The sequence below is a fragment of the Ochotona curzoniae genome, unplaced genomic scaffold (assembly GCF_017591425.1).
Source record: "Ochotona curzoniae isolate NIBS_2020 unplaced genomic scaffold, NIBS_Ocur_1.0 contig_883, whole genome shotgun sequence".
Classification (NCBI taxonomy): Eukaryota; Metazoa; Chordata; class Mammalia; order Lagomorpha; family Ochotonidae; genus Ochotona; species Ochotona curzoniae.
The window spans coordinates 43,010,763-43,037,083 of NW_024466599.1; the positions used below are offsets into that span (position 1 = coordinate 43,010,763).

Below are 26,321 nucleotides of genomic sequence, written 5' to 3' on the forward strand. Positions count from 1 at the left end.
CTTCTTCACAAGAGTCTATGAAAGCGACTTAAGTGGTCAAGGCCACCTCTGTATTTCATCACAGTGGCTACAACCCCAAACTGAAATAGCTCATGACAACACTGCACCATTCTCTAACTTAATTGCTTATGCTAGCTGCAAATGGAAACATAAACTGTCACATTTCTCTTTAATTACTCCAGGCAGAGAAGCATTTTTGAGATTTTAAATGCAGAGTTATGACTCCCTACAAGACAAAGGGAAAGGTATAATTCAATATAACTATAATGGTATTTAGGAGGTAGAGAAGAAATATAATCAGATATAAAAAGATTACACAGTACACATGATAATTAAAAATACATCAACTTTATTTTCACTTTTTACAGTTCCCACTATCGCATCTGGTAAGAATTCTCATTCTATAAACACAAAAATAGTTCAAGAAAGCAAGTTATAAGATAGTACATATAAGCAACAGTTTGGCAGAATTTTATCAACGCTAATAGTTCATATTTTTCCAAAATGAATTTTAAAATTCAAAAATAACCATTAGCTTTATTTAACATATTGTATACCTTAACATTTAAAATATCATGCTCTAGTTAAATATCTCATTAACAACACTGTATACAAATAAAATATTACACAAAATATATTTAAGAAAATGTTTTGCTCTTTGATCTAAATAATAAATAAAAACACAGGCACTTCTACACTGAGACAGAGAAGTAATCACTATTCAGAAGGATTCTGTATGAGCAACTTGTGAAAATATGGCGAGAACAGAATCCTGGAGTCTGAAACGACTACCCGGATGAAGCAGGTCTGTGGCTTCACTCTTCTCCCTTCAGGTTCAGAAGGTACGTATGCATTCTTGGTCCACGCGGAAAATGCACAAACCCGGTATGGCTATCAGGGGTGATCCCAGCTTGAGTTGGTCATTCTGGACTGATATTCATCTCATTTTGAGATACTAAAAGCAAGTAACTAAGATGGTACCAACAAACCAAATACAAGGAAAAATTAAATACACTCTCTCGTTATGGCCTTTATAAGACCACAGCAAGAAAAACTGGATGAGGGCCACACAAGGATGCTCATTTTGCAAAATGAACTAATTAGATTAACACAAGAAAATACTGTTGCATGGCAGGAAATTCTGACAAAGAAAAATTTGGGCAATTTTTTTCAAACTCTTTCCAAATGACATGAAAATAAGGGTAATTCCACTTCACAAAAATCACTGACTTGTGTATAACAAAGTCTTTGTAGCGAATGTTTATAAACACTTGAATTATACACAAATCAGCATTACAATGGGAAACAGGAATGTTATTCACATAAGAGGACAAAATGGTGAATTCTTGAAACTTAATGATCTGAGGTGGAAGGGGGGCATATTAGTAAACAGTGACCACAATACCCAACCAATGGAAAGGATCCAAACCAATCACGCTACCCCCTCCTCCAAAAAACAAATACAAAAAAACAGCATCTTCTGCGTTCTGCTTCACCAAGGGCAAGTGCTAACCTTCACATGGAAGAAGAGGCAGTCTCCAGGGCGTAGTACACAACCACCCTGATGGGAGAACCCTACAAGGGAACTATTTCAGGACATGCCTTTCTAACGCAGAATTTAGCCTGCATCTATTTTAGCATTTTAAATGAGCGTTTTGCAACTGAGACCAAATGTCAATCATCTCCTGAGGTTTTCGACTATGCACTAACATCAGGTCTACATAGGAACAAATGTTATTCTTGTTTTTCTCCTCGATGTCGAATGTCCTGAAGCCTTTGTGCTTCTCGGGAACTAGGCCAAGTTTCTGAAGGCACATCCCCGTGTACACATCATCAATGGGGTAGAGGTGGACACGCTCGGTGGCATTATACAGCCGTAGTGCCAGGGCACCCGAATAGAGGAAGCCACCACCCCCAGCGTACGGTGGGTAGACCCCCGAGTACACCACCTCTGGGATGTAGTACTTGAGTTTCTTATCCCGGTGTGGTCCGGCATTGTGAATCACATCGCCTATAAACAGATCTTTGGCTTTGTTCCTGGCTAAGCTATTCAAGTAATTCAGGATGTGGTGGGTGTTGACGAACACATCGTCGTCGCCCTTGAACACGAACTCGGTGTTGGGGCAGTTGGTGCTGACCCAGCGCAGGAACAGCACCTCCTTCAGGGACAGGTTGAAGAAGGTGTCCCTGTAGTTCCACAGCAGGATGTCTTGGTGCTTCTCACTCTCGAACTTCAACATATCTGAGAGGTCGGGGTGGTTGTCCTCAGCCGGGGTCTGACCCAGCAGGAAGACACGCACCACGCTCTGGTTCCCCACCTGGGTCTCTTGACCCCAGGACTCCCGAATCGCCTGCCTCCGGGCAAAATGGGACGTGAGTGACTTGATGGCCAGCAGCAGGAAGGGCTTCTTGGCACACTTCCCTGGCTGATCAATAAGCAGGGAATAATTCCGACATCTCAGATACAGCAGGAAGTCTTTAAACCTGTCCGGCAAGTTTTGAAAATCCGTCACCACCGATGGGACCCTCAAGTCAGGCTCACAGTAGTTCAGGTGGCTCACGTTGGAGGCCCCCACCGCCTCCCCCGTCTGGTTGGCCAACATGCTCAGAATGGGGTTGTACTTCCTATCCAGCTTTTCTTGCTCTCTGTTCCAATAGGCCTGGGGAAGGTTGGAGATCTTCCAGAACTTTTCTTTGGGTATTATCACTTCCCCCTTTCCATTTTTTTCTTGGCTACTGCTTCTGGAGACTTCCACAATCAGATAAATGAAGACATTTGCCATCATCAGGATACCCAACAACTTTATTCTTCGACGTCCAACACTCATGTCTCATATCTGGAATACAAGGGAGAATAATATGTTAATTAGGAATTTGCATTTGTACTTTCCTTGCCCCTCTGTCTTCCCCAGAGCACAGACTCCAGATTTGCATGGTCCTGGTTCAAACCATGGCACTCGCTTTCCAAATCTGTGAACTTCAGCAAGTGACGTTTAACTTCGCCATCTATAAAAGCGGGATGATAACCCTCTTGAGAGGAAGTGTGAGGCATCCACAAGCTTATATGTAAAGCTTCCAAAACAGTGTCTGTCCTACAGTGAGCACAATAGAACTGACTACTGGCACTGCTATTTCAGATATCCCAAGGGCAGAGCCCTAAATAACCTCACTGGTCTCCAAGTTCCTTGCTTACAAAGGCATGTACAAATGAGGGCTTTGCAAACTGATTTGCCTACAATTCAGAACAAACACATTTCATACTGTGATCCATTATACACATGTGCACACACACATAGATATATTTAAAGATGTGTGTTGTGAGCCCAGTGCAATAGCATAGTGGTTAAAGTCTTTGCCTTGCACGGATCTGGATCCCATGTAGGTGTCAGTTCTAATCCCAGCAGCCCCACTTCCCATCCAGCTCCCGGCTTGTGGCCTAGGAAAGCAGTCAAGGACAGCCCAAAGCCTTGGGACCTTGCACCCACATGGGAGACCCAGAAGAGATCCTGGCTCCTGGCTTCAGATTGGCTCAGCTCCAGCCATTGCGGCCGCTTGAGGAGTGAACTATTGGACAAAAGATCTTCCTTTCTGACTCTCCTCCTCTCAGAATATCTGCCTTTCCAATAAAAATAGATAAATCTTAAAAAAAAAAAATGTGTGTTGCACTGTGTGTCGATCCTTGCTATTTACTTGTAATTTTTTCCTTTTTAGTGTGCTGGTCCCAAACATGATGTAGGTTAGAACCCACCATTCTACACAGGAACCCAAGGCAGAGAGATTAAGGTGTCTGTCCAGAGCTGCAAAGCTGGGAACTGTAGGAGGCCATTCTGCCCATTAGGAGAAAAAAATAAAAAAAAAAGACCTTTATTGCAATAGCTCAAAACTGCGAACAAGAACCAAAGCTTGGTCAATGCAAACAACAGAATAATAATAATAATAACAATAATAATGTTGTGGGCTACAGTACCAACATCCCATAAAAGCTCCACTTTGAATCGTGGCTGCTCCACATCCAGTCCAGCGTCCTGCTAATGCCCCAAGGAAAGTGGCAGAGGACGGCCCAAGTGTTGAGCCCCTGCGCCCATGCGAGGGACCTAGAAGTTGTTCCTGGTTCCCAGCTTTGGACCAGCTGACCCACCTGGTCAACTATCTCTTCCTCTTTAACTCTGCCTTTCAAAAAGATAGATAAATAGACTAACAAACGAACCACTGCACCAGCAACAGCATTAAATGAGGAAAAGCCAAACCTTGTATTTTCATTTATATTAATTTCATCAACAAGCAAAATTAAGCTAGGCCCTCAAAATGTAAAAGTAGTAGCACTAAGGGACAGGTTGGAGAGGGGCAGGTGGGAACTTCCTGGGGTAAAGAAATCTACCATGTCTGCTTTGATCCGGGTGCTGGCTTCAGGGTTGTGCATACTATTTTTTCTTTTTAAGATTTACTTATTTTTATTCAAAGTCAGATTTACAGAGAGAAGGCGAGACAGAGACAAACATCTTCTATTTGCTGGTTCACTCCCCAAATGACCACAATAGCCAGAGCTGAGCCTATCACAGCCAATCTGAAGCCAGCGGCTCTTTTTCAGGCCTCCCACGTGCGTGTAGGGGTTCAAAGCTTTGGGTTCTCCTCTACTGCTTTCCCAGGCCACAAGCAGGGAGATAGATGGGCAGTGGAGCAGCCAGGAAACGAACGGCACCCATATGATCCCAGCACAAGCAAGGTGAGGACTTCAGCCACTAGGCAATTGTGTCTGGCCCGGTTGTGTTTACTTCTTAAAACTCAGATACTTAAGACCTAGGCACAGAAGAAAAAAGTTTAAAATGGTTTGGTTAGATGACTCTGAGTTTCTCTCACTGATGCCATGGGTGACTAACCCTTGCCCAACCATTTGGACAAGCGCAACGCTGTTAACAGACAATTCCAAAAAGTGGATGGTGACACCAGAAAGCATTATGAGAAACTCCTTAGCAGGTTACTGTTCCACAAGTAGAAATTCGTGTGTTTACTCCTCAAAAGCCTGCAACACGTTCCTGGCCAGGACCAGAGCTAGCAGCCAGGGGTTCAATCCAGGGCTCCCACAGGAGTGTCAGGAACCAAATGAGTGTCACGTGGACCCTCATGGCTGCTCCCAGGATCTGCATCAGCAGGAAGCTGGATTGAGGAATAAGAGCCAGGGCTGGAGTTGTCTTCACCAGCATCTGAACTGTTAATCCAAACAATATGCCCTGTGACTATTTAAATCACTTTTTAAAATAGAGTTCTCAGTTTGGTGAGTTCTTACAAAAACAGTACTAAGGCAAAAAGAGCATGCCAAGCTCAGAATGCTGTGATCCTATCACATATTGGATAACCGGGATTGGATCAACAGGAATTCACATGCTCTTCCGTGTCTTAAAATCCACCTAGCCGACCTTAATCTAGCGGCTTGTATTCACTACTGCTCAACAGTTTCAGCTATGAACAAGGACTGTTGGTTTTGGTTTCATTTACTGTGAAGCCAGCCCTTGTTACACGCCCCCACACTCCTGCAGCCGGTACACATGCACCAAGCACGCCAACTGGGAAACAATACAGGTACTCTCAGCCACCAAGCAAGCCATCTCCCCTCACTACCCTAGGTCCCCGCCCCATCTCTCCCCATCTCCACCTTGCAAGATTCTCACCACAAAATCAGCAACAAAGAAGGCTTTCCATAATCACCCTTCCAAAGACAGCGGCCACAAGACATTTCTTGTTCCCTAATCACCGCTTAAAAGCACCCCAAGTAACATAGTCTGAATAATTGAACCACACCCACCTTTCAGGACAACCAATCCTCCCCCTCTTAAGATCAACTCCTTTCAAGTGTTCTTCTGGACCAATCTTATGAGCTCACTAATGTAGACTGAGTTTGGCACTCTCTGGAGGCCTAACCCTCTTTGTCAGGAGCCTAACTGCAAAGAAAACTCAGCCAACTCACAAAGCTCTGGCCTGGCTACCTAGTGCAGATGAAGAAATCAGTGACTTCTTCAGAAAACGAATCACAAATACATTTCAAGCACCTTTTGAGAAGTGAGAGGCTCTCAGGTGGGACAACCCCTCTAAAGGTAATGAAGCCCTTGACCCATCCTGCTGACCTGTAAGTCCTGCGCCCTTCCTGGGCTGAAAGAAGGGCTCACAGCAAATGAGTGGAGGCACACTAGTAAGGACAAAGATTTGAGGAGGTACTTGGGAAAAAACAGCACATCACAACAGCTAAGTCTCTGGCAGCGATTCTCAGCTTCAGTAAAGGAATTTAGGCACCAACAGGCTACAGAAATTTCTACAGTGAACAAAGGCAGTTTAAGGGAAGCTAAAGGGAAGCCTAGGACTTCACAGAGCAGGCTGTGAGGTTTCAGAGCTAGGTCACCTAAACAGGTATGCTAAGCGGCAGGTGTTCAGCCTAGAGGTTAGCCTCCAGCTGCAAGGCTCACATCCCACCCTTGCAGTGCCTGGGTTGGAGTCCTGGCTCCACTCTTGATTCCTACTTCTTGCTAATGCAGTCCCTGGGAAGCAGCAAGAGGCTGCATTCTTGTTGCCCACATGGGAGACCTATATTGAACCCCAGCTTTCAGCTGTGGTGGAAGTGTGCACATGCTTACTTGCCCTCTCTCTTAAATAACCTTTAATATGATAAACATGGGCCTGGCACAGTTGCCTAGTGGCTAAAGTCCCCACCTTGCATGTGCCAGGATCCCATATGGGCACCGGTTTATGTCCTGACTGCTCCACTTCTCTTCCAGCATTTTGCTTTGACCTGGGAAAGCAGGTAGGATGGCCCAGAGCCTTGGGATCCCACATCCACATGGGAGACCCAGATGAAGTTCCTGGCTCCTGGCTTCAGATCAGCTCAGCTCTGGCCATTATGGCCACTTGGGGAGTGAACAACTGGATAGATCTTCCTCTCTGTCTCTCCTTTCTGTAAAATCTAACTTTCCAATATAATCAATCAATCAATCTTTAAAAATGACAAACATACAGTGTAAAACTTTGTGTGAAAAATGACTTGCGGTAACTTCACAAGCATGCAGCTTATGTGAGAGGCCACAGATATCCAGAGTCATAACAACCTGAAGTAACAAGTTTCTATCACGGAAAGCATCAATCCTTTCTCAAATTCTTTAAGGAATAAGTAGGCTTGCTGACCCTGACCAAGATTTCCAATTTCACCCTCTACAGTTCAGTTCAGGCTTTCACTTCTTCAGCTAAGACCCTGCTCCAGACATGCCCTACTTAGCCTGGAGGGCTTAGTGATGTGGGTTCTAAGATGTAAGCAACACAGCTGAGCTGAGACAGTCTCTGGCTTGTCTAGATAGAAGGTGCAACCACATTCTCTAACCTGGGCCAGGTTCTCCGTGAAGTCTACAGGGCTGCCTCATGGGTATGGAGTCAGGAGCCATTAGAGCATGACCAAGGGTCTCCCAAAAGGCAGAAATGAGGACAGCAATAAAGTTCCCAGCCTCTCTTTAGAAAATGGGCCAGCTTTTCTAGTCAGCCTCCTCCAAATCCCCAAAGGCTCCATTTTGGGGAAACGCTTCCCAATTCCTCGCTAAAAGGCATTTCTTCCCAATCGACCTGCGAAGGGAGGGGGCAAGAGCCAAGACACTCGATGGTACACATGCGCCAAGGGCAAATGTCATCTTTTGCTTGTGACTGGGGCACAGTATCTCACATGAGAATGCTGTTTTTGGCAGACTTTTAGAACAAACTGAAGTTCATGGAAGACAGGATAAAGTTCTGACTCCCATAAAAATATCTGTGGGAAAAACTCTCTCTAAATATCTCACTGCCTACTCCCACTGCAGACAGAAAGCCCAATTCCATGTCCTTTTCTGAGCAGGAAGTTACGCTACTTAGAAAGAATTTCAGAACACTTAAACCCCCAAAGCTGGGGAAAATGTTACAAAATCCTCACTGTGGAAGTTTTTATTCTCACAGAAACAAGAAAATCCCAACTGCAAACAAAAGAGGCACCTTTGCTTGTCACCTTGTTCCCAACAAGGACACAGCAGTTTGAAAACTTCCAATGCACCTCAGTGAGTTCTGTTTAATGAAAAACAACTTCCTTCTTTATTTTGCGATTAAAATATCTAGAAAGGTAATATGTAGAAACTGGGAAAATGTCAGCTGAAAATGGATTAAAAATAGCACAGATGCTGTGTGTAAACTATGGTGAAAATCCAGATAAAACAGCACACAAAACAAAATGAGTGGTAGGATCAGTGGCTGTTTGAACAACCTTTACCTCCACTACCAGCTTTCCTTCTGAACAGCCCCTTGTGCAAACTTTCAGATGCCCAGGTCTGGCAGGTGCATGCCCCACTATGGGACTCCCACTGTCACAGCCTGCTTGGCCAGTCCACCATGGCTGTACACATTACACCACACTGTACCATTGTACTTGACTCCTACAGTGGTTCATAGGCCCCATCTCTATATCACAGCCACATCTTCCATTCTGCTGGCACCATCATTAGAAAGATTTCTTTGGGGATGACATTTGTGGCATATCTAGTCAGGTTTCTACCTGCATTGCTGACATCACATGTGGGAATGTTGGTGTGAGTCCCAACTGCTTTTCTTCTGATCCAGTTTCCTATCACCACACATGGGAAAGCAGAAGATGACTCAAATATCTGGAACCCTGCCGTGCATGTGGGAGACTAGCATGGAGTTCCTGGCTCCTGGTTTTGATCTAGCTCAGATCTGGGGAGCAAACCAACAGATGGAGGATCTCTCTCTCTGCGGCTCTACCTCTTTCTTCTCTCGCTGTCACACTGCCTTTTAAATATTTAAAATGTTCTTAAAATTTCTATAAGAACTCCTAATATAGTCATAACATGTAAACACAACCACCTTATTTTTAAAAAGATAAGCTAAGAATGAGCCACCAATCCTATCAGGCAGATCTTCTAAATACCCCTGTTCTCATGTCACCAATGGGGAAATGGAGGTCCTGGAATGGGGTGGGTAGTCCTGGACTTGCCCAGGCCCCAGAGCTGGCAGATGGCTGAGTCAGGATTGCAACCCAAGTGACACGGCCCTGAATTCCATGGCTGGGTTACACTGCAGCAGTGGAAAGCATGCTGGGTTCATCTTCAGTGGCTAACCTTCTTGGAGCTCTTGTTTTTAGAAAGTTTTATATTTAAACCCACAGAAGCACTGAATCACTGTGAGTCCAAACTCAGCTATGGGAAGCAAGACAGCTTCATAAACATTGTTTACTGAATGATTATGCTAGAGGAAAAGCTCCTGGCACCATGCAGCCTGTGTCTCTGCTGTGTCTCTCCTAAATGAGGGAAAGCGAGGCTCAGGGAGGTCTCTGCTCCTGGCCAGGGAGTGATACGGTCAGGGATTGGGCCTGGCATCTCCTTCTAGGCTGCTACCTGACCCACTGCAACATGGAGAAGGTGACCACACTCGGAGGACAGACACTCACACGTGCAGACTTTCACTCTGACCTTGGGAGGCCAATTTCTCAAGACCTTACTTCAATGTGAGGCTGGATTCCTTTTCTCCTCCCACACAAACCCATACTTTTTTAAGAAATCAATTTTCCTGTTCTGCCATCTGGGAATCTGTGATCCCACAGCACTCCCATCCACGGACTGACAATGCTACTGGGCTCTGTGGACATCACTGCAGCTAAGGCACATATCTTCAACCACCTCCTAGCCCATACAGGCCTCAGAAAGACAGGTCACCCAGAGGCTCACTCACAGGCCCACAGCTCACAATTATGGCAGGATCAAAAGGCTTCTCCCATCCCAGGACTCCCCAGTACTTAAGCCATATGCTCGCCACAAAACCTGTGGGAGTGTGGCCGGTGCAACCAACGACAGTTGCAGCACTCTCACAAAATTGGGCATTCTATGTGTGTGTGTGTGTGTGTGGTCGAGGGGAGGAGCTCAGAAGTCAGATGGACACCAGGGATGCCTAAGCTAGGCTAGCAGCACACTCAAGCCAGCCCTAAAACCTGGGTGAGGCCATGAGAGTCAGAGAAAGCGGGGTCTTCTTGTAATCCGACATGAAACACATCAGTCGCCTCCACCCAATCGGCAGGAAATCCACCTCCTCCTATAGAAAGGCCCTGATCCCTGCTGACTCACAACCTACAGATCCTCAAAGAACAAGAGTTCACGCCCTCTCACTTCGGGAGAACTGGTCAATCATCTACTTGCTTGTCACCTGCCAGGCCCTGCTTTCCCAGGAGCCTGCCCAGCATGGCTTACCTAAATCTTCACCTCCTGAGATGTCCCATCTGTTGCCTGGTCCTTGCCAGCCCCTTCCAGCTTCTGCTCAGACAAGCAGCTAAGGAGGCAATTTGCAGCTAAGCTGAGAGAACAGTTCCCAGCCCTCGGGGCAGATGGGAGAGTGTGGCGGGTTTCTGAAAGCACAGCATGCCCAGATCTAGAGTGTGCTCCTCCATTTACAGCAAGGGGCCTGGCCCAGCTTCTTAGCCCAACTGATTCAGCGGAGTCCCAGGACTGCCCCGACTCACCACTCACCGAGAGGCTGGTGCGAAGCTGAACAGATGTGTCTGCTTCTGTACTTTTGGTCTGAAAGTCACAGAACGCCAGAGAACCTGAATTTGATTCCTAGCCAGTAGTTTCATCCTTCATGTTCACAAATCAAACAGAAAAGTGCTGATAATGAGCCTGTTCACCTACACATCCCCACAGGCAACACCGCAGATCAAAGTGTCCCTGGCAGTCCACGTGCAGGTCCTCACTCATTACAGCTCCCCTAGAGCTCAAGCAATATTGACAAACAAAATTAATGACAAAACTCATTTATGAAATGAACACATACAGGACTTTAAGAACACGAAATAAACACTCCCAGGGCCACCTTGCCCTGCCCTGAGCCGAACTAAAATGGGATTTGGGTCCTCCAGGCTCACAGATATTGGAGAAAGATGGAAAACCAGTGCAGCATCTAGAGTCAGAATAGAGCTAAGTTCTGGGTATGGAACTATCCGTGTGTCCTCAAGCAACATACCTGGCTTCTGTAAACCTCAGTTTCCTCTTTTGCAAAAGCGGGGTGCTATCACTTGCCACACAGTGGGTTGTCCCCCTTCCCAGGGGCACCCAGAAACAGTCCTGCTTCCTCCACCAAACACTGCAGGAAGGCACAGCTTTCAGGCTTTGTCCTTCTCTGCCCCTTCAATACGTACTCTCTCTAAAAACAAATCCACCTGCTGCCACATCACCCCCAAAAGCAGAACTCACCCACTGAACTCCAGGGTTCAGCTTCTGAATGCCTGCCACATTCTGGCCTCGTATGGAATGCAGCAAGTTCCCAGGTGCCTGGGTGACCACTTCAGCATGACTCTTTACTCTCTGGAGCTGGGTGCTACGTACCCACGTCCAGAGTGTCTCCTGTGTCTCCTCCACCTCTCCTCTCAGGTATTTCTGCTCTGCCATTGGCCATCGCAATAGTCTGAAGCTTCATTCTCCACTATGCTTCCTAACACATCCTCTTCCCCACCCAAGCAAATCAGTCTCCAGGCCTCTTTATTGAGACTCACTGCTCTTGCTCCTGCCCCACCCCAGTTTGGACAGACCACCAGCAAGCTACTGTTCCCCTCAACCTGAACTCCCTCTGGATGCTATGTTTTAGCATGCTTCTTCTCCATTCCTAGGGATTGCACTCAGGATTTTTCTCTCACCAGAAAGATCGCTGACCCTAGGATATGTCTCAGCATCACCTTCCACGAGTTGGGGATCTTCTCCTGGTCAGACTGGCCTATGTCTAGGTGGCTTCCATGATCAAGGCCTCCTCACTGTACCATCCTTGCACCTTGACATGTGGCACCTGACAGTCCCTCAGTATTTGCTGAACAAAGAGATCCTCTGGTCAGCTGGCCAACAGTGAATGTTTAGTGAAAACCAGATGAATGAAATATACTATCCTATCTTTGAAGAGTGGACAGTGGAAAACCACTTATATGAGTGTACTGGTGAATTAATTACACATATACACCTACTTATATAAACCTATTCACTTATGTACTAAACAAAAACACAAAGATTACAGCGGATTTTCCAGAATGAGGCAAATGAGAGTTGCAGAAGTAGTGAGTTCATGCTGTAGAGCCTGTGAGGGGAGAGGGCAAGGTACGCAGAGGTAAACTGGGAAGTGCAACCATGCTCCCCGGTTCCTAGGCAGGGCGCCTGCAAGTGAGCGCTCCATCCCTCCTGTACAGCACACACATGCTAACACTCCCTCTATCCTATTCCAAAACAGAACACCCCTTCCAAATGAGGAGTGGATCTCCAGCAATCATTTCCCACAAGCCCATGACAAGGGCAGAATCTGTGAATGTGTTGAAGTAAGCAGAATCATAGTGCAGACTATCTGAAGGTATCTGCCGACCTAAGCTGGAAAGATCACTTGAAGAAAGAAAAGCTGCAGGGATGGGTGACATGTTAACCACTGGGATGCACCACAGTCCATCTCCCAACACTCCCAATTCCATCTTCTGGCTATCGGTGCACCATGGAAGGAAGCTGTGATGACATGAGTGGTGGGGCCCCCTGTTACACAACAAGATCTGGTGGAGTTCCAGGTTCTTGACATCGGCCAGTCCCAGCCCCAGCTGTGGAAAGATCTCTCTCTCTCTACCTTTCAGATTAAATGAACTTTTAATCAAGGGAAAGGAGGAACCAGTGTTGCAAGGCAGGCAACGGTTACTGGAAGAGCTGACAAGGTATCAGCTGACTTGATGAGGGCTTGGCTAATGTCTCCACACCCCCTTAGACCTACAAACGAGCAAGCATGGCCTAGCAGCTGCTCTGAGGAATTCGCTGTTCGGACCTGCTGCTGGCTAAGCTGGGCAGCACACAGCACAGTGTGTCAAACCACAGAGATGGAACCCAGGTGGGAAGGTGAGCTGGGCAGTTTAATTCGAAGATGATGATAACCGATTGCCTGTGGAGTAAGAACTGAAACAGTGCCCCAGCTCACTCCAAAAAGGATGAATTGGAAGGGGGTCTTTAGAGCAGGGCAGAAGTGAGGATGGTGGGCAGCCATGCAAAGCAAAGAGAGGGCTGCAGAGAAAGCTGAGCTATGAGCATGCTGCAGGAACCAGGAGCCCAAGCGGCCTCTCTTCATGTGAATGCAGGGCTGGAAGCAGGAAGGCAAGCCCCTTCCTCCTCTGAGTACCCCTTCAGAACTCCACACTTACAGAGGGCAAAGGTGAAGTATGTAAGAGGTACAGATCCATCCTCAGAGACATGGCAGCACAGGCTGGCTGTGGAGCTGAGGGGCACACACACACAGCTCCGTTTAGGTGCTAGCTCACCACTTCACAAATCTCATATGATATCAAGTCAGATGACACTGCACTCTATAAGTACATAACAGAGCTTTGTCTAAAAAATAATTCACAAACTTCATTTTTAAAAAATGCTTTTTGGAGTCAGCATTGTGGCATAGCAAACAAAGCCACCACTTGTTATGTCAGCATCCCATACAGGTGCTAGCTGAACTTCCAACAGCTTCACTTCTGAATCAGCTCCCTGCTCATGACCTGGGAAAAGCACCATGTGTTTGGGGTCCCCAGACCCACATAAACCACTGGAAGCAGCTCCTGGCTCCTGGCTCCTGGCTTCAGCCTGGCCCAGCCCCGGTCATTGCAGGGAATGAACCAGCAGATAGAAGAATTCTTTGTCTCTAATACTGACTTTCAGATAAATAAATACATCTTTTAAAAAGATGCTTCATTGCTTAAAAAAAAAATGCTAGCAGTCATCCGAGCTGTCGGGAAAGTGGTGCCGACAGTTCTATTTGTGAAAGATACACTGGCTGTGGTGGGGCAGAAAGAAAAGGGATGCTCTCCATGAAAACAAGCACTAACTGTAATCCTGGTATTTCCAACACAGAATCATCCACAAACAAAAAGACACAAAACATGCGTGCTAGGCAGAGAGGCAAGAAATACATTACAGCAACAGCAGGCAACAAGTAAGACCTGAGCAGTGTTGACAGTAAGGCTGATTTCAGGACCTGAGTCAGAGGCAGGGCAGTGAGGACCACCATGGTCAGCTTACCCAAAGGGACAGGCAGCCTGGAGAAGTCCTCAGAGAAGCTATCAGGCCACGCGTGCTCATGTATCAGAGCGGTGAGGCCATGGCCTCTCCAAGGAGGACGAAAGACCAGGCCAGTGCTGCTACTGGGTAGACCAGAGGAATGTGTTTTCCTTCACATCCCTCTACTACACACACACACACACACACACACACACACACCACACACACACACACACACACACACACACACACACACACACACACACACACACACACACACACACACACACACACACCCCCCCCCCACTCGTCTGCAGGTGTTTGGTGCTGCAGTTGGATTACCTTTGGGGATATCCACATCAGTCTGGTTCAAGTCCTAGCTAACTCCACTTTGTGGTCAGCAGCTTTCTGCTTATGTGCACCCTAGTAGGCAACAGATGATGACTCAACTCTCTGGGCCCCTGCCACGAGAAAGAACTGGATGGAGTTTCTGGCTCCTTGTTTCTGCCTGAACCAGCCCTGGCTATTATGGGAACTGGAGGAGTGAACCAGAAGATAGAACTCTCAGCATCTTTCAAATACAAAGAAAATAAACTTTTCTAAAAAAAAAAAAAATTATTGCAAAGTCAGATATACAGAGAGGAGAGACAGAAGATCCTCCGCCTGATGATTCACTCACCACTTCTTTGTTTTTTTTTTTTTTTAAGATTTATAAAAGTCAGATATACATAGATAGGAAGATCTGTCTGCTGACTCACCACCAGCCATGCATTTGCAACGGCCGGAGCTAAGCTGATCCGAAACCAGGAGGTCGAAGCCCCTTCCAGGTCTCCAAGGTTCTGGGCCATCTTCTACTGCTTTTCCAGGCCATAAGCAGGGAGATGCATGGGAAGCGGGGTTGCCAGGATTAGAACCGGTGCCCATATGGGATCCTGGCGCATGCAAGGCGAGGACTTCAGCCACTAGGCCTCTGCACCGGGCCCCCTAGTTGCTCCATTTCTATCCAGCTCCCTACTAACAAACTGGAAAAGCAGTAGGAGGACGCCCCAAAGCCTTGATGCCTTGCACCTACATAGGAAACCTGTAAGAAGCTAACGGCTCCTGGCTTTTGACTGGCCCAGCTCTGACTATGGTTTAGGGAATCAACCAGTAGATGGAGGATCTCACTCTGTAATTCAGGCTTTAAAGTAAAATAAATGGAAGAGGACCCAGCAGTAGCCTTGTAGCTTTAGTCCTCGCCTTGCATCTGCTGGGATCCCATATGAGTGCCAATTCGTATCCCGGCTGCTCTACTTCCCTTCCATCTCCCTGCCTGTTGCCTGGGAAAGCAGTAGGGCATGGCCCAAAGCCGTTGGGACCCTGCACTTGCGTGGAAGACGCAGAAGAAGCTTCTGGCTTTGTACTGGCTCAAGTTCTAGCTGTTGTGGCCACTTGGAGAATGAACCAGTTGATGGAAGATCTGTCTCTCCTTCTCACTATATATAATTATGACTTCCCAATAAAAATAAAGCAAATGTTAAAAAAAAAAAAAGGAAGAAGGAAAGTTAGGTAGGAAAGAAGGGAGGGAGGGAGAGAGGAAAAGAAAACTGACCACATCCAGAAAACATAAAGAAGAAAGCAAAACATTGTAAACTGGTTGTCCATACTGACTGCAAATACGGCTAGCATATGCGCTCACTGAAATTAACTTTCTGTAAAGCAGATTCAGTTCATAGTAGTCTCCCTCTGTCACCAGGTATCCAAAGCACCTCTGGGAGAATACAGGTGTCTTTGGACTTAGCAATTTTCTTTTCTTTTCTTTTTTAAATTTATTTTTCCCCCTGAATCAGAACTTGACAATCAGCACAGAGTCTCTGTTTGCCCGTCAAAAAGCACATCATTTGTGGCTCTGGGAATTACGGGGGTCTTGTGAGCTGCACCTGCACCCAACATCCAGCATGCACCCAAGGTGAGGCCTTGGCCGCCCTTGCCAACTTCCCTCCTGGGCCTGCACCCTTACACTGCCTGTGAATACTACCCAGCCCCAAAAAGCTGCTCTAAATGCAGCTGCCTTCTAGGCCTACTCTCTCCCACAAAACCTGCTGGTCCATGTCCCCTTTCTTAACCAGCTACCGAGTTTGCAAGAAATAAGCCTGATGTGTCCCTCTTATCCCGAGAGCAGGCTGCCAACACCCGCTAACCGAGGATGGTGATGATGACCACAGACAGACGGGCAGAACTGAGAGACAAAGAAAACACAAAAACTCACCATCTTGCTGACTAGCCTGCTGGTAGAGCCGCAATTCTCAACCCATAGGCATATGAGCTATTTATGATTTTCCCTATAATTAAAAAGTGATGAATAACCTCCTTTGTGCATTTTTTTCATCATGTGATTATTTCCTTAGGAAAAATTACAAAAAGAGTATGACCTTTCAAAGTCACTTATCACATAATCAAAAGTTATGGCCCTTCCCTTGCCCTCAGGCCCCAACAAAGAAATGAGCCACTAAGTCAAGAGGTACGCAGTCACCCACATGGACGGATGCCTCCCCAAGAATCACATGCCCATATTCTACTTCACGCCATCTTTCCACGTACTTCCTTCTCCAGTCTCCTATTCCTTTGTCCTTTACACACTTTTCTATGTCAGGATGGTCTCATCTCCTTTAATCTTTGCAACCTCAAAAATGTAAAGCAACTAGTTTGAGGTCACAGGAACTAATCGTGATGCAGTTGGGACTTTAGAACCAACTCCCCCACCAGGGCTCGAAGAGGACTTCCCAGATTCCCCAAACAAAGCTACACTTCTCAAAAACAAGGCAGGAACTGAAAGTGTTGCCTTTGTGGAGACCCAGAGAAATGTGATGATCCAAAGAAAGCCAGAAGGGTTGAGATTTTTTAGTCTAATCATATAGGAGCAGCACAGATAAGATGACAAGAAGGAGGGGCATGTCTTACTGGTTGAAGGCATCTAAGAGCATCCGTGTCCTGTGGACAGAATCCCCTGCAGATGGGGACCTGAAACACTTGTTGAGCTGTTCCTCACTAAACCACACTTAGGAACAGGATGGCCAGGAGCTTGCACAGTCTAATCACAACACAACCAGGCAACATCCTGGGAGGGCACTCGCTCCCTTTCAGGCTTGGCCCTCCAACCCATTCCAACCGTAGTTTCCCCGGTCACAGCCCAAGGCAAACAAGGGGCTCAAACAACCTATATGATTCCCACACAGACCCTAGTCACTCTTATTATTCAACATGCATGTGCATTACAAATACAAACTATGTCCCTACTGTACTCCCAGAAAGATGCCATAGGAATTTCTGAGCCAGGGCTTCACAGATCAACTCAGGGCTCACAAACCAAGAGGCCAAGGCAGGGACCAGGCGGAGGTAGTTAAACCACAAGCCCCAAGGGTATGTGGGGTGTGACTCTGGCAGAGTGGGAAAGTGAAAAGTGTCAGTCTTGGGCTAATTCCATTTCTTCCTCAATGCTTCCTCACACATCTGATTGATCACACAGTGACAGTCCATTAGACACACCCACAGGACCCACACCAAAGAGACAGACTCTGGTGGCAGCCTTGCACAAGAGAACCAACTTGAGCACAAGAAGGACATATAAGAGCAGAGCAGTAAAGGAGCTGGCACCCAGCTAAAGATGCTTTTTCACTGTTTGATCTTCATCAGGACAAGTTCACACACTAGCCCTACCTTGCCAGGGCCCCCTGATCTCCACCATGGTCAAGAATGCTTCCCGGCCTTTGCGAAAGCCCTCACCCCTCACCCACTGACACAGCTCTACTTGGTGTCATCTCAAGGCAAGTCACCTAAAAACGTTTCTCAGAAAACATGATATACAATTAAAAATATCTATAAACAAACACAGGCCCAAGGGAAGGGAAGGGGGAGAGGCAGAAGACAATTAAACATTAATGAAAATGCACAAGCATAAATTACAGTGCTGAACTGGAAACAGAAGCCCATTACATAAACGGAGTTATCAACCGACCTTGCATAAAGGCTTCTGAAAATAAGTAGGCCATGCGCGCTGGCTGGCCAGCAACAATGGGTAAGGCAGTTACCTGGGCTAGTCAGGTGTGCAGACTTGGGGGCAGAAAAGCTGGGGCCTGTGTTTAAAAATCTCCACACAGGTTTTTGGAAAGTGATTATGTCATCTTACATAACACAACACATCAAAACCTCAACCGAAGACCAATTAACAAAAAATGAAAGTCAACTCCCTCCAAGGTCTTTCAGATTGACTCCCCAAACTAGGAATCCCCACAGCTTAGATCCATGTGGGGTGCAGTAGCTAACAGACCACTATCATCACATTTTATTATTCAGCAGCTGGACACCCAGCTTCCTTGGCATGAATTCTTCTTTATATTACTTCCGATAAGCACTCCATAAAATTACTTTTTCAAAATAATCACTGCCTTCCCCATTGCCTCTAAGTCATATCTGGCAAGTGTTCTCCCCATGGAAACACATTTCATAGTATCTAAGTCATGCTCCTCCAATACTTACATTTGGTTTCCCTCCAAAATAAACAAGGAATCTCCAGGAAAGCACTGTTTGAATATGATAAAACTTCGGATCACACATAGCATATTTTTAAAAAGCCTTTTTTTGTAACTTCAATAAATAAATTGATATCAATGACATTAACTGTGGGTATTTTAAGTCATTCAGTAAATTCCCTGAGAAGGTCTAAATTTCATGTCCCAGATTCTCCATTTCCCTTCTAACTCGCTGCTTGTGGACTAGGAAAGCAGTAGAGGATGACCCAAAGCCTTGGAACCCTGCATTCTCATGGGAGACCTAGAAGAAGCCCCTGGCTTTGCATTGGCTAAGCTCTTGGCACTGCAGATACTTGTGGAGTGAATCAATGAATAGAAAATCTTTCTGTCTCTTCTTCTCTCTGTAAACTGTCTTTCTAATAAAAATAAATAAATCTTTTTTTTTTTTAAGTCTCAATTTATCAGCCTAAACAACAAAGGTCTCCCATGACATATTCTCCTTTATGTCCAGGGAAAGGGGCACCAAGGTGTCCCAGCAAGCAGAACCAGGGCCTCCAGGACTGCTCTCACAGGCCCACTTGGTGGCTCCCGGGGACACAGCATCTGAGCTGCTATTCAAAAAATGGGCACAGAAAATTCTGCAAAAATTAGCCTGGGCAGGGATTTTTAAATAATGCATTGGAGTAAAGAGAACCAACAGGAAGGCTGGCCATCTTACACCTTGTGGGATGGAAGAAAGATGAGATGTGGCATGCAGGTGTCAGAGACGTTCCTTAAATCCTGCACATCTGGTGTCTGCTCATCCACCAGGGCTTGTTCAAGGACCAGGTCAAGTGTCAAGGGCCCAGCTGGGTACACAATTCTGTGAAGCTGTGACTGGGATCCTTACTCTATGAGCAAAGCATAGAGCTACAAGGTTGGGGTACTGTGCTCCAGGCAAAGTGAAGGCAGGCAACCCATCTGCATCTTCATTGAGCATTCTAAGACCTGTTCCCACATCTGGGCAGGCCACCCCTAATCCTGTCCCATAGCCTTCCTGGACAGCAACACCCCTAACTGGCTGTTGCCATTCTGCATGCATACCTTGGGGCTTAGGCTGGCATCTGCCAGCCTGAAATATCGCTTCTCTTGCTTCTCAGCCCTGGCCCACTGCTTGCAGATCAGGCTCAAACCTTCCTCCTGGGAGGTGGAACTTACCAGCTGGGATTCCCTAAGAGGGAGCAAAAATCACCTTGAATCCGCTTCTCCAGCAATGCTCCCCAGCCAAGAAGGTTCAAGAAAAGCTGAGATACAGCTCTTGACTCTCAGGGAGGCAGGAATTTCACATCCCACCCCCAAGTGCCACAACTGCTGGGAAAGGCTGGCAGCCCCTGCCCAACCCACAGCATCCCATCCACACACAAACACTGAGAGGCCAATTAACCCGAACTTGCCTGGGGGAGTCCGAGATCATCCTCCTCTAGAAGACAGCCTTTGTGTTTCATGGGACCCTGGGGTAGCAACTTCAACACAGAGCACCCAACAAGCAAAAGCACTCCTCCTTTTCCCCAACTCTTGTCTCTTGGGGTCCTTTCCTGCCTTTCTCAAATGCTGATTAAATTTCAGCATGTAACTGACAGATATTTAGAACAGTCAGCTTTTGAATACCAACATAGATCAGAGGCAGCCATTTGGCACAACAGGTAAGATGCTGCTTGCGATGCCCCCATCCCATAGTCCCAGCTCCACTTTCAGTTCCAGCTGTCTGTAAGGTGCACCATGGGAGGCAGCAGATGACACCTGAGTTCTTCAATCCCTGCCACCCATATGGCGAGGCAGAGATGGAGTTCTAGCCTCCTGGCTTAGGCCTGGCCCAGCTACAGCTCTTGCAGATGTCTGGCGAATGAACCAGAGCAGTGGAAGATCTTTCTGTGTCCATCCTTCCACCTTTCAAATAAGGTATTTATTTATTTAAAAATAAATACAGGGGATGGCGTGATGACTCAACTGACTAATCCTTTACCTGTAAGCTCTAGGATCCCATATGGGTGCCAGTTTGTGTCCTGGCTGCTCCACTTCCCATCCAACTCCCTGCTTGTGGCCTGGCAAAGCAGTAAAGGATGGCCAACCTAAGGACCCTGTGACACATGGGAGACCTGGAAGAAGCTCCTAGCTTCGGATGGGTTCAGCTCTGTTTATGTGACCATTTACAGAGTGAATCTGCAAATTAAGATCTTCTCTGACTCACCTTCTCTGTAAATCTACCTTTCCAATAAAAACAAAAATTTTAAAACTATATGTAATAAATAACATGGACTTAAAGATATAAACCCTCAAAACAATGACATTTTGTCCTTTTAGAATCTCTGAATATTCTAGAGCTTTTTGTTGTTTTTGTTGTTGTTGTCGTTTTTAAAGATTTATTTATTTTTATCAGAAAGTCAGATTTACAGAGAGAAGAAGAGACCGAGAGTAAACCTTCCATTTGCTGATTCCCTACCCAAGTGACTGCAAAGCAGGAGCTGAGCCTATCTGAAGCCCAGAGCTTAGAGCTTCTTCCAGGTCTCCCACATGGGTGCAAAGTTGCAAGGGTTTAGGCCGTCCTCTACTGCTTTCCCAGGCCACAAGCAGGAGCTGGATGGGAAGCGGAGCAGCTGGGACATGAACTGGCACCCATATGGGAGCCCAAGGAGTGCAAGGTGAGGATTTGGCCACTGAGCAATTGTGTCGGGCCCTAAATTTTCTATGGTTTGGAGTGGTGGTGGGAGGTTGTTCAGTCATTCAACCAAGAGTTAACTACATGTGCATATCTGAGGTAGAGGTGAAATAGTAATATAGCTTTTTTCTGGTCACTTGCAGAGAAAACTTTGTGTTACCAAAATAGAAAATCTTACTTGCTCAATACATGGACACACCACTGTGGACCTCTTCTACCAAGAAATTTAACCACCCCAACTTTAAGTACATCTATGGGGGCCAGACAAAAGGCTTGGTGAGCAGCAATGCGGCACAGCTTAAGGCCTGGAAAAGTAGCAAAAAATGGCTCAAGTCCTTGGGCCCCTCCACCCATGTCAGAGACCCAGAAGAAGCTACTGGCTTCAGATCAGCTCAGCTCCAGCCTCTGCAGCCATTTAGGGAGTGAACCAGAGGATAGAAAATGTCTGTCTCCCTCTGCCTCTGCAATTCTGCCTTTCAAATAAATATATCTTAAAAAAAAAATGTAGTGTGAATATGACTTTCAGATGCAGGCTGAGAATCCCTTCTCCAAAATGCCTTGAAGTGATCTGCAGTTGGATTTTTCTGTAGATCTTGGAATATTTTCATATATATAATGAGATATCTAGGGGAAGGGACCCAAGACAAAACATGAAGTTCATTTATGTTTAATATACAGCTTGTCTGCATAGCTTGGAGGAAATTTTGCACAGTACTTTTAGTATGCCTATGTTTTGACTGTCACCTGTCACATTAACTCAGGTATGGAATTTTCCACTTATGGAATGATGTCAGTACTCAAAAGGAGTTTTGGGGTTTGGAGTATTTTGGATTTTTGGATCAGGTATATTCAACTTGTACTAGAAACTACCACAAGCATGGGCATGTTGGCACTTCAGCCGCCCATAGTCTCCCACCCCATGGCCTCCACTATCCCTACAGTGACAGCATCCACTGCTATGGCCCCTGGGGACCTTTCTCCCTCTGGAAGGTGCCCCAGTGCCCCAGGCATCCACGGGACAGGGAATGAACAGTCTTCTCACTGAAACTGCTGAGGCTCCACCATGGGCTCCCTCACACCTCTCTGCACCTGCACTTGTTCAAAAAATTTCCATTATAAAGAATCTCTTCAAAAAAAAAAAGGATCCAGCAGAACCTTGAGGTACAAAAATTCAAGAGAGAAACATTCAGTTAAAAATAGGACTATTCATGAGAGATATTTTAGGTTCATCTGAAGAAAATAATTCCTTATGTGGTGAAGGGAGAGAAGAAAAACTGACTGCATCTCATGTAAACAATAAAAGCAACAGAAGTTCCTTATAGTCAAGGTTCACAGTCAGCCACAGACCAGCCCATGGGAAGCACATCCATCCATCCGAACATCAGATGCATGTTCCCCACGGAGTAAGGATGGGCTCCAGGACCCCTCGGACACCAGAACCCGCAGATGCTCAAGTCCTTTTCCCAAAATGGCAAAAGATGTGCACTAAATTTGCACATTTCTTCCTGTGTGCTTTTTCCAAGTCACTTGTTTTTAATTTTTTCTCACTTGAAAAGCAGAGAAGAGAGATACCCAGAGAAAGCCAGAGAAACTGACAACTATAGATGTTCCAGCTCCTGGTTCACTTCCAAAATGCCCACAGCAGCAGGTGAGGGGGCTGGGCTAGATCAAAGCTTGGAGCAGGGAACATAGTGCTAACTACCACAGAGGTGGCAGGGACCGAATTACTGGAACCATCACTGCTGCCTCCTGAGGTGTGCATCAGTAGAAAACTGCAATGCGAGGCACAGCTGGAAGCTGAAAGTAAGCATACAGATAATGAATACAACGATCCCAACAGACACCGTAACAGCTACACCAAATACTCACCCCGCCTATACCTGTCTCAAAGATTTGTTTGCTTGTTTGTTCAAAAGGGAGAAATAGAAAGGCAGCATCCATCTGTTGGTTGACTCCCCAAATGGCCACCAACAGCCAGGAGCCAGCTTTGTCTCAGTCTTCCACCTGAGGGGAAAGGGACCATGCAATGGGCCGTTGTCCACTGCTCTCCAGGGGCATCAGCTGAAACTTGATTCAAAACTAGAGCAGCCACTCTGGTACATGATGCAGGTTACATAAGCAGCGACTTTACCTGCTGCACCATGAGGCTGGCCTACTCCATGTACTTAAATCATCTCTACATTACTGACAGAATAGAATATGATATAAAATGATACACAAATAGCTAGTACACTTTTTTCCCTAGTGTTTTAATTTTTTCTGAGCATTTTCAATCCACAGTTAGTTGATTGTGGATGTAAAAATTGCAGATGCAGTGGATATTGTGTTTTGAAAGAACAGTTCTTGCAACAAACCCACATGAACCCTTTCAACGTCACACAAGCGCATTAGGTTTCCCCTGAGCCATCTAAAACCAGACATGAAGGGACTGCGTAAAAACATATACACAACTATGTATACTCGCCAATCAGGGCTCAAAAAGGGAACACTTCAAAGAAACATGTGGACATTAAGCACTTCTTAAAGAAAATAAACAATTAAAAAAAAAAACCTGAAGCACAAATTATAAGCTGTAGCAAAGCTTATGGTCCATAGAAATGCTTTCCCAGAATGTTAATGCTTTCACATGCATGATTTCAGTGAATTCAAACAATAAACAAGTTGGCTCTATGCAGGTTTTATTCTATTTTATAGGGGGTGGGAAAAAGAGAAGTGGGTTACCATGGTTACAAAGCTATTTGATATCAGTTTGGAAACCAAAACCTACTTCTCCAAGGTCCCAGATAACCAGACAGTCCTACACCCACCTCCAGGATGGCTGCCTCCCTGGACTCCTGACCCGGGCACTTCCCTTATTGTTCCCTTGTGGTCTTGTACCCACGGCATCCCCTCAACCTGGAAGGCCACTCTCTCCAGCGGCTGGGTACTCCTGATGGCACTGCTTTTTCCTGCCTAGACCTTGCCAATTCCCTCCTCTTTCTGCCATCCAGAATCTGCCTGGTCCCCCGCTGCCTTGACTTTCCCAGATGCCCCACACTGCAGCCACCAGCCCTGCCTTCCCCGACTCTGAGCTCAGGGCCATGTCCTAGCCTAGTCCCTTGCTTCTTGGCAGCCTTTGCTCCTGGCCTCTCCCCAGAAAACGGGCCCTCTGCTAAGCTGGAGCCAAAGCCTAAAGCCAGGCCTTCCCTCCCTCCAGGACCCACTTTGGCAAATGACAGGCCCAACATCCCATATGCTAAAACATGCCCCAATATGCCTGGCTGCAGGCTGACTGCTTCACATGCTTCAACTCCCAACCCATCCCCAGGAGTTAGGGTTGTTTGTTTATTCTCCCGCTTCTTTCAAATAAAATACACACACTTTTCAATGTGTGATCCTCCATTCCAACTAAGAAGACGGTCTTAATTCAGCACACATCAAGCACCCATGTACAGGAAAGCAGTATTTAGGCCACAGTTACAATGAAACCACATGGCTAGACCAAAGAGGTTGACAGGCACTTGGATGGAACACAGGCACAGTAGGAGGGTTAAGCATGAGGCCTCAGCCAGCAAGGCGATCAAAAGTCTTTCTTCTTGCCCGGCGCAATACCCTAGTGGCTAAAGACCTTGCCTTGCATGCACCGGGATGCCATTTGAACACCAGTTCTAATCCCAGTGGCCCCACTTCCCATCCAGCTCCCTGCCTGTGGCCTGGGAAAACAGTAGAGTACAGCCCAAAGCCTTGGAACCCTGCACTTTGTGGGAGACCCTGAAGAAGCTCCTGGCTCCTGGCTTCAGATCAGCACAGCATCGGCCATTGTGGCCACTGGGGAAGTGAATCAGCAAATGGAAGATCTTCCTCTCTGTATCTCCTTCTCTTTGTATATCTGACTTTCAAATAAATAAGTAAATCTTAAAAAAAAAAAAAAAGGCTGTCTTCTCAGATTCCAAGCAGAGTAGCGGTAAGAAAGCATGGGCCAATGAGGCTGAGATGAGCCGAGGGAGTCCTTGTGGGTGACCTGAGAATTCTCTGGCTTTACTCTGGGGAGACAGGACCACTGGGAGAGTCTGAATAGAGAAGTAACCTTCATCTTCAGTCATTTCAGCTTTCAACAGATAACCGCTGAGTTTCTGAGGACAGACTGACATTGGCAAGTGAAAGGCAGACAGCCCCTTAAGAGAGTGTAGAATGGCCCACGGTCAGACCTCTTTGTCACCCAGCTGTCTAGCACTTTGTCAGCACTTCCAAATGTTGCTCCGTGCACTGCAAGGACTATCAACGGCTCCCACCACCTCCAGAACTGTTGGGTGCAGCTTCTTTGCACAGTCGCTGCAGCTGTTGCCCCCTCAACCACCTGCACTCCAAACCCACAGACTCACATGCTGATTCCCCAGGAAACCTACTCTGCGAGCCGTTGGGCTGCACCCTGTGTTTTTCAGCCTTCAGTCCCTTGACCACCTTCCCGCCTCTGCCCCCAAAGTGCTCTTTACTCAACCTTCCCACTAGGCACATGCCGCTTTCTGGGCAAGCCATTCTTGGCTATCCCAGCATGCACTCTGTTCACACCTCTGCTGGTCCTGGTCAGCATCTTCCAGGCTACGAGCTCCACAGGGCAGGATGCGCATGCCCCATCCACAGACAGAGCAGAGCAATGCTAATCATACACTGAGTACTGCACCAATACCTACCGGCTAAGTGAACAAGCCATGCATTGCACTAGATACCCTCTGGAGGATTCACTTGGGGAGGAAGACTCAAGGGCCACTCTACTGGAGCCTCAGGCCCCAGTGTCCCCAGTACACCTGACACAGGGAGAGCCATCGTAGCGACTAAAGCATGGATAGATTTGAATGGAGGCCTTCTGTTTATCACCTCTGCCAGGCCCATGTCAATTTGCTTAAAGTCATTCTAGAAATGTACAAATGCAATTATTAACAATGGTTACAGTGTTCAGGAATGGTGGAACTAATTTTAATTTCCTTTCCCTTACTTTGAATTTTTTTTTTCCTAAAGAAGCATAAGAAAACTATCTTTTAGAAAGAATACCCAAAGATTTAAGGAGTGGATCCAAAAATAAATCAA

At 46.5% G+C, this 26,321-nt stretch overlaps 1 protein-coding gene and 1 non-coding gene across 2 annotated transcripts in view; both read right to left on the minus strand.

Annotated features, from left to right (window-relative positions):
- Positions 1-329: 329 nt before the first annotated feature.
- B3GNT2 (UDP-GlcNAc:betaGal beta-1,3-N-acetylglucosaminyltransferase 2) overlaps positions 330-26,321 on the minus strand; it is a 30,784-nt gene continuing 4,792 nt past the window's right edge. The window contains exon 2 of the mRNA XM_040993382.1: positions 330-2,837. Coding sequence (XP_040849316.1) covers positions 1,635-2,828 — 1,194 coding nt within the window. The 5' untranslated portion in view covers positions 2,829-2,837 and the 3' untranslated portion in view covers positions 330-1,634. The remainder of the gene's footprint in view (positions 2,838-26,321) is intronic.
- LOC121165480 lies at positions 15,877-15,939 on the minus strand. Its single transcript, XR_005885261.1, has one exon. It is a non-coding gene; the product is annotated as a small nucleolar RNA SNORD43 (small nucleolar RNA).